This window comes from Nansenia antarctica (assembly GCF_963989245.1).
Source record: "Nansenia antarctica genome assembly, chromosome: 8".
In the NCBI taxonomy this organism is placed as follows: domain Eukaryota; kingdom Metazoa; phylum Chordata; class Actinopteri; order Argentiniformes; family Microstomatidae; genus Nansenia; species Nansenia antarctica.
This window is the reverse complement of record NC_137678.1, coordinates 1,094,582-1,107,213: the sequence shown is the minus strand read 5'-3', so window position 1 is coordinate 1,107,213 and position 12,632 is coordinate 1,094,582. Positions and strand designations below refer to the sequence as shown.

Below are 12,632 nucleotides of genomic sequence, written 5' to 3'. Positions count from 1 at the left end.
CCCCCAGCTGCTACACAACCCCAAACCATAATGGATCCACCTCCATGCTTAACAGTTGGCAAGGTGTTCTTCTCTACATATGCTTCACCCTTTTTTCTCCAAACATACCTTCTTTGGTTGTGGCCAAGAAGTTTGGTCAGTCCAAAGCACATTGTTCTAATAGGCTTCAGGTTTCTCAAGGTTTTCTTTTGCATACTTCAGATGCTCAATTTTGCGTTGAGGTCGTTCTGGCAACTCTGCCATGTAAGTCTTTGTTGTTTAAGGTACGCTGTATTGTTGTCCTGTGAAAAACTAGACTGGTGTCTGCTACTCTTTTTTGCAGCTCTTTTGCAGTGATGTGTGGGTTCTTCTGAGCATTTCTCACCAGATCACAGGCCATTTTATCTGAAAATGTCCTTGGTCGTCCAGATCTGCCTTGACTTCAATTGTTCCATTTATTTTCCATTTTCTGATGATGACTGTGGAAATGGGTAGTTTGAAGTTTTTTGTAGCCTTCTCCCTGATGGTGGAAGTGAACTATCTTGATTCTGACATCCTTGGACAACTGTTTAAAGACAACTGACAACTGTTTTAACACCAGACACAACAGCCACCACAGTCGGATACTTTAGAAGGCATGGCGTTACTTCAGAGTATATAGTTCAACCCTAGAATTATATTCACCTGACTCATTGAAGCCCTAACGAGTAAATCACCTTGGTCTGGGCCTTAGTAATCATCTTCTCAAAAGGTAACAAAGAATAATCCAAAAGGGTTCCCAAACTTTTGCACAGGGCCCTTTTCCTTTATTATCATTATAATCTGAGAGTGAAAAGGAAGAAAGAGCATGCAATCTATTTAAAATCTACAAGAAAAGGTCTGCCAACAATGAAAACCATCCAGAAGGGATAGCCTCTCTAAAGCCAGTCAGAATCTCCTGCTGTTCTGAGAGGAGCCCTGGTCCAGGAGAGGAGGAGGGGAGGTTTACGGCTTCACCACAGTCTGAGAGCCGTAACAGTCTGAGAGCCGTAACAGTCTGAGAGCCGTAACTCCTGCTGTATGTGAGGCCAGGCCACTGAGCACCTCAGGCCCTGTCTCACACGTGACTCTAACATGTGGCTGTACTTAACCCACTTCATTCACAACGGTTCACAAAAGTTTATTTGATGAGTAATCTGCTGATTTGGGGCATCCATCTCTGCTGTCCTCTAATGGCTCAACACTTGTTGGGTTGGCCTGGGCCTAAACCAAACTACCAATATAGGTATGAAGGCACTGTCGGATTTTATATGGTCTGAGGAATTTGGGCATGACTTTTGGTCGTGTGTGTGTGTGTGTTATTTATTTACAAATTGGCAACATTAAGGATCAGTCTTATGTGATATATATATACAGTATATCTATTATTTCTTCCACCTGCTACTCCTACAACGTACAACTCACACCAATCCAACTTTAAAACATGCAGAGAGGTCTAACTCACGTTCTATAACCCTTTTGGTTTTGATACCTATTCAACTTTTTAAATGTTACAAACTTTTCAACATGGAGAGTTCACTCTGTGAGTTCAACTGTAAAAGAACCTTGATACCTATTAACGTTTTTAAACTATTAAGCTTTTCGTAACTCCAAACCCTCTCATCCGGTTCACATGGTGGAATGTGGATTCAGGCCAACATCATGTGAGCTCCTTTGTTACTGCAACTGTCATGGAACTTTCAGGACTGTAAATAAAAGCAGGAGGCCTGCGGAACACAATCTTACCTACGTCTCTGGTAGCCTGGTACTGTCAAATCGCAAGTTGTTTCATCCTCTGTTCTCTTTTTCGGGGTGATGGAGGAGAGATTGGCAGTGAAATATCCATGATGGGACTTTGCTCATCATCCTCCATCCTCACACTCATGTTTTCCCTGCTCCATTAATTTTCTGTTATTCAACACGAGTGTGAAAACGGATTGTATCCTTTATCTCAAAGACACTATGGCATACCGTTTCTTAAATAGGCCTATTCACTTAATATTCACTTAATTTGGGTGAGATGATAGGCCTACTTTGCAACTTTACAGTTTTGGTAACCGTTTTTTGTTTCTCTACTGTAACATAATATAACATTGTTATTATTATTATTATTATTATTATTATTATTATTATTATTAATTGTATGTACAATACAAATACAACACTAGGCTAGGTGCACGATCTCCACTACTTCCTGAAAGGCACCTTGCATGAACATATCCTGTCTCACTCTATTGGTTTAATTGATTAATCAGCTGTGCACTGTGTGTTCCAACAGTTTACCGCACAGCTGATTAATCAATTAAACCAATAGAGTGAGACAGGATATGTTCATGCAAGGTGCCTTTCAGGAAGTAGTGGAGATTGTGCACCTAGCCTATTGGGGGGTCCCTCAAAAAAAAAATGCTCGCACAACATCAATCCCAAGGGTCTCATTCGGACCCAGGAAAAACCCTGGTATGTCCTGTATAACATGATAGCCATCTATGAGCAATGCACTATATATAAGATGATGACCAAGGGTCTTTCTGCTGCTGACCAAGGGGCTGAGTCCTGTTGATGGGGCCAATGTTTCTTTTAGACTCTGTAGGCTACTGTATTTGTTTATTAAGACTTACATAAATACGATATATTGTCTGAATTTGTCTTGTTTTATCAAATGTTCCAATTATTTGTATTTCTTGTGCTGGTTTATTATGAACAACATGTAAAATTGCAGGAAACTAGCACAAATAATTGTGTGGGAGAGAGGGGGTCGCTCCACCGCCAAAAGATCTCACTCCAAACTTTTGGTGAAACTTGGCAGCCCTTAAGGCTTTATTGAAACGATGTTTAACTTATGATGTACTAGCACTGGCGCCCCCACCCCGCCCTTGGGCCCGTGGTGGTCGTGGTCCCGAGGAGTGGGGCCCCTATTGCGAGGGGTGTCCCTTATTTCTCTGACTGAAAGGTGGCAACCCTAGTCCAGACGTGATGGAATCCTGTCAGATGGAGACAGACTTACACTGTGGCATGGTGTTCTGTCTTTCTAACATGTTTAAATGTTCTCCCTCTCATCCCCTTTATGTCAAAAGTCCTTGAGAATAAATGACTACAGCACTTTGAGATGCATTCTTATGTATCATAAGTGCAATATAAATAATATAACATATTATGTAATATAACATAAAACAATATCATTATATTAGCATTATTAACCAAACGTTATCACACTTTATCCCCTACCCTGCAAATCTATCGAAACATCTTTTTAAACCTTTTCCACAACCAAAATAAGACTTTGCAAGCCCACAGCGTTTGTTCTGGAACTTATTTGACTAGTGATTAACTGTGTTTCCTTGCGCCCGGGTATAATGATGATATCCCCTGCACGTTTCTATCACGTGTCTGTCTTCCCCTTCCTCCACCAACTTCCCGACACGAGCCCGTGCCTCGGAGCCTTGGACACGGTTGCCAGACGGGATTGACCATTTCCAGCCCAACCGGTCTAAAAAGCTGCCGAATCCACCCGTCCAAGTGTGACCAAAAGTAGCCCAATCTGGCAACACTGGCCCCGGAGCCTCGAGCCTCCTCGCCGTGACGAGACCAAACCGGTTCAAACTCGTGACGTCGACGCAGGGCCGGTTCCAGCTGGTGTGTTGCCATGGAGACGACACAGCTATAAAGGCCGGCGCCGTCCTCCTGCCGGCTTCTGTCCCAGTCTCTCAGCAGCGCAGGTGATAACTCTCTCTCTCTCTCTCTCTCTGATACTCCAGCTAACGGACCAAGTCTCTCAGCAGAACACTGGTTAGTACTATAGTAGAAGTATAGTAAGTAGAAGTTATTAATTATAAGTATATAAATAAGTATAGCGGTGATACTCGAGCTAACGGACCAGTTTCCTGCCCCAGAGTTCTGACCTAATGGACACACTCTTTGTAAATGCTTTTTAAGGTAAGCACTTTTAAGGTTTATTTTTAAGGTAAGCACACGGTGTATTCTATTATTCACTAACCCTGTCTGTAACCGTTGTAGCAGCTAACGGTATCTCTGTTCTCCAGGTTCTAGACAATATTAATTATGTTAAATGTTAGCATTGTTTGCTAGCTAGTATCTAACCGTTTATCAAGGGACGGTGCATTTAAAAAAAAAAAAATCTGAACATTCTTAAATACGGGCTAACGGTAGACGAGGCGCTCAGGAGACGGTCCACGTTGTCTTCTGCTAGCTACGTTAGCCAGCTAGCTGCCTCTGGGACAGGACACGTCTACGTTAGCCAGCTAGCTGCCTCTGTCTATGGACACGTCTATGGACGTCTAACAGAACGGTTAAGTTGGCTTATGTTTAAATGAAGGAACTGCCTTTGGTTAACCCCGTGGTAAGAGTTAGAGAAATACAAATCAATCCCTTGGTAAACGGTTAGATACTAGCTAGCAAATAACGCAATAAGAATGTTAAGAATTTGGGGAAAATGCGCCGTGTCTGAATGTGTGTAGAATGCTTAGCGGTACGGTGGAGGTCCTAGCGTGATTACAGACGTGGGACGATGCCGGCATGGCATGGATGAGAGGAACACTGGTGAACTTTCACCACCATGGCGGTGTGGAGAGATCACTCCTTCTTCTGATTGGTGGTGTGGAGAGATCACTCCTTCTGATTGGCTCCTTCTCACGTCACTCATCTGACCGTCTTCTTCGTCATGTGACAGTAGGTCCGCCCTATCACAGGCGGGTCCTCCTCCTCACTTGGATTGTACAGAGTAGTGTTAAGATGGCCCTCTCTAAAGTAACCCTCTGTAAAGTACTGATAGGGGCGCGACAGTGCGCCTACTTCTGAGAAAAACGGCCTCCAAACCTCACTGTACTGGTGTAGCAGGCAACATTGAATGCCATGTGTCTAGCAGCGCTGTGTCAGGCTAGTCTCAGATGTGGGTTTGCAGGGCTGTTATGGGAAGCAGACATGGAAAGCATTTCTGCAGGTTCAGTGAGGGGCCAAATGTGTAGCTAATAGAGAATCATACATTCTCCAATGCAATTCTAAACAATAAAGTCATGATTGTTGTAAATCATTGTTATTTTGCAGCATTTCCATGAGTTTAGTATTATCAAATGGGAGGCTGCAAGCTAACCTGGGGTCTCGCATGATCCCAAAGTGTTTAGTACACATTCTGATGGGTCTGGAAGACTTCTGAGTGACTGTTGAAGGTGTAATAATGCATTTCTATGAAGCAAATATATTCACATTAGAACCACCACCAATTTAGTCAATACTAAACACAGCACTTTGCTGCTACATTGTGGATGGGGATGTTCTTCATCAAGCACAGGGACGAGTCCTTTAAGGTAGCTTCTACAGTAGGCTGATGACCATCTCCTCTCATGTACAGTGATGTTAACAGAGTACAATACCCTCCTTGTGTTTGCAGAAAAATCACTTTAGGAAAGTGCACACTGGCTACTCTTCCGGCCCAGGTCTCGAGTCTTATCTGAAAGATTTCAACTTCACTGGGGAACCGCCTTGGCTGCTCCGAACCTGAGACACGTTGCCAGATCCCATCTCTGTTGTCCATGTAAGTGTTTAACGTTGCCAGATCCCATCTCTCTTAATGTCCATGTGAGTGTTTAACGTTGCCAGATCCCATCTCTCTGGTCCATTTGTTTATATACCAGTCTATAAAATATACCAGTCTATAAAATAGTGCAATTGCAACCATACCATTTATTTAGACTAAAGGTGTGTTGTGTGATGCACACATACTGATCTGTTGGCTAAATAATTGCCTGTAGCTGACAGCAGCTTGTACATGTAGGCACTCGCATAACCCCCCCCCCCCCCCTCTTCTTTCTCCACAGTTTTTTTTGTGACCAATCAAAAAGTTACTCTGCGACCATGAACACTTTCATTCCCGCCGAGGTTGACTTTGAGTTCCTGGAGGAGGGCTTCTGTGCAGCAGACATCGTCCAGCAGAAGATCAACGAGACATCCCAGTCGGTGAGTTCCTGCTGCCTCATTGGTGTTGGTGGGTTAGCGGTGTCTGAGTTCATTTATACTTTTCATAACGTTGTTTGTTTGGATCCAGTTTGAACGACGTCATTTCCTAATCATCAAAACGTAATGAATGATGCAAATGATACACCCAAATGATTACACCCAAATGATTACACCCAAATGATTACACCCAAATGATTACACCCAAATGATTACACCTAAATGATTACACCTAAATGATTACACCTAAATGATTACACCTAAATGCTTCGTCACACTCATAATAGTAAACTATAATAATACATTTTATTTGTAATGCACTTTACATAAAGACATCTCAAAGTGCTCAGTCTCTAAATCTCAAATCTGTAATTAAAAACAAGAAGAAAGATAAAACAATAAACATTTTCAATTAAAAAAGGCTCATAAAAGGCTCTATTAAAAAGGTCAGTTTTAAGGCCTTGTTTAAAAGCATCCACAGACTGTGGTGCCCTTAGGTGGTCAGGGAGAGCATTCCACAGCCTGGGAGCAGCTGAGAAACTAGTCATGGATGAAAACATTTCTCGTATTCAGTACAGGAAACGGGTCATGTTTGTATGGGAAGTGTACGAGGTCCAGGTTTGGTACCTCTGATAGTGTTGCTGCAGCTCAGGTTGCTGACCCTGGTGTCTCTGTGTTTCAGGATGATAAGGATGCGTTCTACGTGTGCGACCTGGGAGACGTGCTGAAGAAGCACCTGCGCTGGGCCCAGGCCATGCCCCGGGTCACGCCCTTTTACGCCGTCAAGTGCAACGACAGCCGGGCCCTCCTCATGACCCTGGCCTCCCTGGGAGCAGGCTTCGACTGCGCCAGCAAGGTCCGTCTCTACAGGCTCATTATAGCACATATTGGATTAATAATAATTCATTGTATTTATATAGCCGGGGCTCAAAGACGCTGACAATATGGGGAAAACACAGAAACAACAAGCAACAGATAACATGAGCACATAGAACACAGAGTTAACAACAGATAACATGACACATAGAACACAGAGTTAACAACAGATAACATGACACATAGAACACAGAGTTAACGAACGGGGAACACAGTAACGCAGCAAGGTTCAGGGGGGGAGGGGGGGTGGCAGGGTTGGGGGAGATGTTTAGGGGTAGGGGAGGTTGTATGCGTGGGAGAACAGGTAGGTTTTGAGGTGGGATTTAAAAGTGGAGAGTGAGGGTGAGTCTCTGTTAGGGCTTTCACACCGGCAAAGAACCGTGCCGGTTCGCGTTCGCAAACCAAGTCTGGAACCGGCCGGCGCGTTCAGACCGAAGCTCAATTGGTTCGGAACCTGAAAAGTTGGTTTGCAGCGGGCACCAAAAAATAGTGGTTCTCAAGTGAACCAAAAACGCGAACCGTGACGTCGTCAGAGGGTGTGTCATATTCTAGGCTGCAGAGACCAGCAAGGAGGAAGTAGACAACATGTAATCTAATCTAAATCTAATCATTAGTGATCAAAAACAATATCCAAAGTGTCATTATTCTCTCTATCTTCCTCACATGCTCAGCAAACACACACACGCACATGCTCGCGGACATGCGCGAACGCGAATTTCGTAAGCCATTTCTATTCCAGTAATGGAGCAGCTGATTAGTAAAAGAACGCATATAGAAAGTGTCTTTTGTTTTGTTTCACAGAAAATTGTGTTTATTTCAGATACTGTAGTGGAAGATATTATCCTCTTTTCCAGTGAAATGTTTGTTTATCCCGCCCCTTCATCACCCAGCGTTGATGCCGCGGATGGTTCCGGTTACACTGGTATGAACGCGGGCTCGTTCGCCAGACAGCACCAAGGTTCAGAGGTTTCCGAGCGCGAACGCGAACCGGCACGGTTCTTTGCCGGTGTGAAAGCCCTATGAGTGGTTGAGGGGGAGAGTTCCAGAGGTGGGGTGCAGCTCGTGAAAAGGCACTGTCTCCAAAGCCCTTGAGTTTTGAGGGTTATCTTCTCATTGGAGTGTTCAACATATACAACATATACCCATTACAGTATCTTTGGACCTGTATTGAGATGGGAGTGTGGGTACAGTGTAGCGTGTCTGTCTGGTTGGTGTTCATGTGAGAGTGTCGTAACAGGGGTTAATGAGACGATAGTCCTTTCATTGAGTTAGCTTTCCAAGCAAAAACCACATTAAAACGTGCTACAAACTGTTGTCGGATCTTCTGTTTGTTTAAACCCGAATCAAAATCCAATAATAATTGCCTAAATGTAGTGGCAACAAACGTTTTATTTTGAGACAAGAAATGTTTTCCTTTCTAGTGTGTTGACTCAAACTGTGAGTCAGTGTTCTGTACTGACCCGGTCTCTCTCTGTCCCACCAGACTGAGATCCACCTGGTCCAGTCTCTGGGGGTGGAGCCTGGTAGGATCATCTATGCCAACCCCTGCAAGCAGGTGTCCCAGATTAAGTACGCCTCGGCTCACGGTGTCCAGATGATGACCTTCGACAGCGAGGTGGAGCTCATGAAGGTCGCCCGCTGCCACTCCAATGCCAAGTAAGAGACGACCCCGTGTCAACAACACCACATCACTGTGTCAACAACACCACATCACTCAGTTGACTGACAGTAAAGACTCCCATGTCAACATCTTTACGGTAGACTCTGGGATACACAACCATCATACACAACCTTTCTGACTTCCGTCTCCTCTCCTCTCATTGGGATGTGACATGTCTCTGTGGCTCTGTGGCAGCAGACCTGTTTTCCAACCCGCTCTCGTCATCCCCGGGATGCTGAACACGTTTGCGCCTCCTGACGTTTTAAACCTCTCCTCTGTGCAGACTGGTGCTGCGCATCGCCACAGACGACTCCAAGGCCGTGTGTCGGCTGAGCGTCAAGTTCGGCGCCACCCTGAAGGCGTGCCTTGGGCTGCTGGAGCGCGCCATGGAGCTGCGCCTGGACGTGGTGGGGGTCAGCTTCCACGTGGGCAGCGGCTGCACCGACCCCGACACCTACAGCCAGGCCATCTCTGACGCCCGCGTGGTCTTTGACATGGCGGTGAGTCCCTCTGCTCCGTCGCCCGTCCCCTCCCAGTAGCCAATGAGCAGAGAGGAGAACACGGTTGGCCTCCAGCAGCTTTAACTCTTGTCTCTCTGGTCTCTGCAGGCGGAGGTGGGCTTCAACATGAGCCTGCTGGACATCGGCGGAGGGTTCCCCGGGTCTGAGGACACCAAGCTGAAGTTTGAGGAGGTACGTCTGTGTGTTGAGAATGCGTCGTTTTATAAAGCGTGTACCAGAGAAAAGAAACAAACTTTATTTTTTCCAACGGGTTCTTTTTTTGAGTCACCTGGTGTCGGGTCGGTTCTGATCCTAGCTGTCGTTGCTTCTCTTCCGTAGATCGCCGCGGTGATCAACCCGGCGCTGGACAAGTATTTCCCGGCAGACCCTAGAGTCCGGATCATCGCCGAGCCGGGCCGCTACTACGTGGCCTCCGCCTACACGCTGGCGGTGAACATCATCGCTAAGAAAGTCATCATGAACGAGCTGTCAGACGGTACGAGCCTCGGGTCTGCAGAGAAACCAGCAGCCAATGCAGAGTCACGGCTGCTGGCCTCGTAGGTAACAGAATGTTCTCCTGATCATTGACCATAATGTGTCCTTCCTCCCGCAGAGGAAGACGAGGGGAGCAGCGACCGCACGCTGATGTACTACGTGAACGACGGCGTGTACGGCTCCTTCAACTGCATCCTGTACGACCACGCAGTCTGCCTGCCCACGCTGCACAAGGTGAGAGACCCACGCTCTTTCTGCAACCAACCCAACAAATTGAACTCGTGAGCCGAATATTTTAACGAGACATCAGCGGGCTACCTCCTTTCTCTGCGTTTTCGCGGCGGACAGGATTTGAAGCCTCTGCTCTTTATAACCTCTCTCTCTCTCTCTCTCTCTCTCTCTCTCTCTCCCTCCCTCCCTCTCTGCCTCTCTCTCTCTCTCTCTCTCTCTCCCTCCCTCCCTCCCTCTCAGAAGCCGAAGCCAGACGAGCGCATGTACCCCTGCAGCATCTGGGGGCCGACCTGCGACGGGCTGGACCGCATCGTGGAGCAGTGTGACCTGCCCGACATGCAGGAGGGAGACTGGATGCTGTTTGAGAACATGGGGGCGTACACCGTCGCTGCCTCCTCCACCTTCAATGGCTTCCAGAAACCCGACATCCACTACATCATGTCCCGCTCCGCCTGGTAGGTCTGACGGACTGGCAGCCCAGTGAAGAACACACTCATCTCAAGAGTCGTCTTTGTCTGTAATTTGGCTTTTTAAAACCTGTGTGGGTCTGTGTTCTCATGTGTCTCTCCTGGTCTGTGTTCTCATGTGTCTCTCCTGGTCTGTGTTCTCATGTGTCTCTCCTGGTGTGTGTTCTCATGTGTCTCTCCTGGTCTGTGTTCTCATGTGTCTCTCCTGGTGTGTGTTCTCATGTGTCTCTCCTGGTGTGTGTTCTCATGTGTCTCTCCTGGTGTGTGTTCTCATGTGTCTCTCCTGGTCTGTGTTCTCATGTGTCTCTCCTGGTGTGTGTTCTCATGTGTCTCTCCTGGTCTGTGTTCTCATGTGTCTCTCCTGGTCTGTGTTCTCATGTCTCTCTCCTGGTGTGTGTTCTCATGTCTCTCTCCTGGTCTGTGTTCTCGTGTCTCTCCTGGTCTGTGTTCTCGTGTCTCTCCTGGTCTGTGTTCTCATGTGTCTCTCCTGGTCTGTGTTCTCGTGTCTCTCCTGGTCTGTGTTCTCATGTGTCTCTCCTGGTCTGTGTTCTCATGCGTCTCTCCTGGTGTGTGTTCTCATGTGTCTCTCCTGGTCTGTGTTCTCATGTCTCTCCTGGTGTGTGTTCTCATGTCTCTCTCCTGGTCTGTGTTCTCATGTGTCTCTCCTGGTCCTTGCAGGCAGTGTGTGCAGCAGGTCCGTGCCCAGGGGATGCCCACTCCTGTGGAGGAGACGTGCCCGGGCGGCGTGCCGTCTTGCTGTGGCCGGGAGACCAGCCTGGAGCTGTCTCCAACCAAGCCCTGCCCCACCACCGTGCTCTAGACCACCACACTGACACTTCAGGCTGCTGTTATTTACCTAATGTTTTTATTTTATTGTTTTTTAAATATTAAAACCATTGAAAGGCCAGTTACTTGACCGGAGAATGAGAGGGACAATGTTGGGGAAGAATTTCCACTTTTCTGTTTGCAAAGATGTAGATCCCCGGAATCTGTCTAACCTGTCGCTGTGAGTATGTTTTTAAGGGCTCTAGTCATACTGTCTCTAAGGGCTCTAGTCATACGTCTCTAAGGGCTCTAGTCAGACTTACTGGCTGCTGTTGTCTCAGTAGGTTTGTGCCTACACGAAGGTTGCAAATGATTCCTTTAGAAAGCACCACATTGAAGGGGTATTTGTGCCTAAAACATTGAGTTGCATTTTATGAGTCCTTACTTTTGATAGAGAGTGCCCTTGACATCCCTAGTCCTTCAATCAGATGATCGTTGTGGGAACCCTGGTATGCAGAGTGACTGTATGGTCAATGTTACATGTGTCCCTGTGTGGGTTTCTCTCAAACTGCAACTCCCATAATGCCCTGTTTCAGTTCAACACTAGCCCACCTCATGACTCTGGGCTGTGATTGGCTGCTGCTACAGGATCCCTCTTCCTTACAGGATCCCTTCATCACATCTGGGGCCTCAACATGCAAACTGTCTTTCTCCTCTTCTCCTTTTCCCTATTATTATTTTTCAAAATGTTGTCATTGAGTTTTGTTTTTAGTGAGGCAGTTAATGATATTAATGATTACTATTGACGGTGCATTTGAAAATGGATATGAAGAGATGGGATTGCACATTTGTATCGCTTTCCTATGGAAACTTTTTTAATTTTGTATTTTTTTTCTAAATAAAACATGTAGGTGCAGAGCTGATTTGTGTTTTTGTGGTACTTAAAATAGTTGGCAATGCCATTGGTGTAGAGAAGGGTGTACAGGAAGTCCAGAAGGTATAAATAATGCATACAGTATTGTGTACGCTTATCAATATGCCTTGTTAGAGAATATGAATAACGCTGACTAAATATAAATCAGAAATAAACTTTGGGCTTGCACAGTTGATAATCTAGTAACTAGGCAGTGTAACGGCCTAGTGGTGGGCTGCCGACCCAGGCAGGACAAAGACTCAATTTTGAGAGAGAAGAATTGACTCCTGTTACAGTCGACCCCCACGACTGCAAATTCCACAGCTAATTTATGTTTGAGACAAAAAAAAGAAACAGTAGAATGTCTTGAAGGGAATGACACTCTTCTCCTAAGGGAATGACACTCTTCTCCTCAGGCGGTGAAATAGTTTTTGAGCACTCGCACACATCTGGAAATCGCAGTATGGAAAGAAAGCATTGACTCCATGAACCCTGAGTCTGGTCCTGCAGCTGGATAAGTTCCTGTTTTTAACACCTAATCAGAGTTTCACCTAAGAGTTTTTGGAGTCACAAAAGGTTGAATAGTTTCAAACAGCTTTTGGCATACTTTACAGTTGGATTGGTGTAGGAAATATATGAAGGTTTGGTGTAATTTCATGGTTCCGCTCTATATGCCTGCCTGAAGTTTAAACAACATAAAACAAAATAACAGCCCATAACCTAACCCAGAACTATCAAACCCCTAAAAAACAACCATCCAG

The 12,632-nt window shown here is 45.9% G+C and overlaps 1 protein-coding gene across 2 annotated transcripts; it reads left to right on the top strand.

Moving 5' to 3' along the window:
* The first annotated feature begins 3,701 nt into the window (after positions 1–3,701).
* LOC308163312 (ornithine decarboxylase-like) lies at positions 3,702–11,881 on the top strand. Of its 2 annotated transcripts, none has more exons than XM_080537508.1 (11): positions 3,702–3,930; positions 5,402–5,545; positions 5,829–5,967; positions 6,647–6,820; positions 8,324–8,496; positions 8,784–9,000; positions 9,109–9,192; positions 9,340–9,496; positions 9,614–9,729; positions 9,967–10,181; positions 10,872–11,881. In XM_080537508.1, the coding sequence occupies exons 3-11, from the start codon at positions 5,866–5,868 to the stop codon at positions 11,011–11,013; spliced, it is 1,380 nt and encodes a 459-aa protein (XP_080393634.1). In that variant the 5' UTR covers positions 3,702–3,930; positions 5,402–5,545; positions 5,829–5,865; the 3' UTR covers positions 11,014–11,881. The 2 variants fall into 2 exon arrangements, with proteins under 2 accessions (XP_080393634.1, XP_080393635.1); XM_080537509.1 differs by having other exon boundaries at positions 3,742–3,783.
* The last annotated feature ends 751 nt before the right edge of the window (positions 11,882–12,632 follow it).

What these genes read in the sequence shown, in the direction of transcription:
- LOC308163312 (XM_080537508.1), top strand. Translation starts at nt 5,866, where the DNA reads ATGAACACTTTCATTCCCGCCGAGGTTGACTTTGAGTTCCTGGAGGAG. An exon ending in GCGTGGTCTTTGACATGGCG is followed by an intron (nt 9,001 to 9,108) that starts GTGAGTCCCTCT and finishes TGGTCTCTGCAG; the next exon opens with GCGGAGGTGGGCTTCAACAT. An exon ending in CATGAACGAGCTGTCAGACG is followed by an intron (nt 9,497 to 9,613) that starts GTACGAGCCTCG and finishes TTCCTCCCGCAG; the next exon opens with AGGAAGACGAGGGGAGCAGC.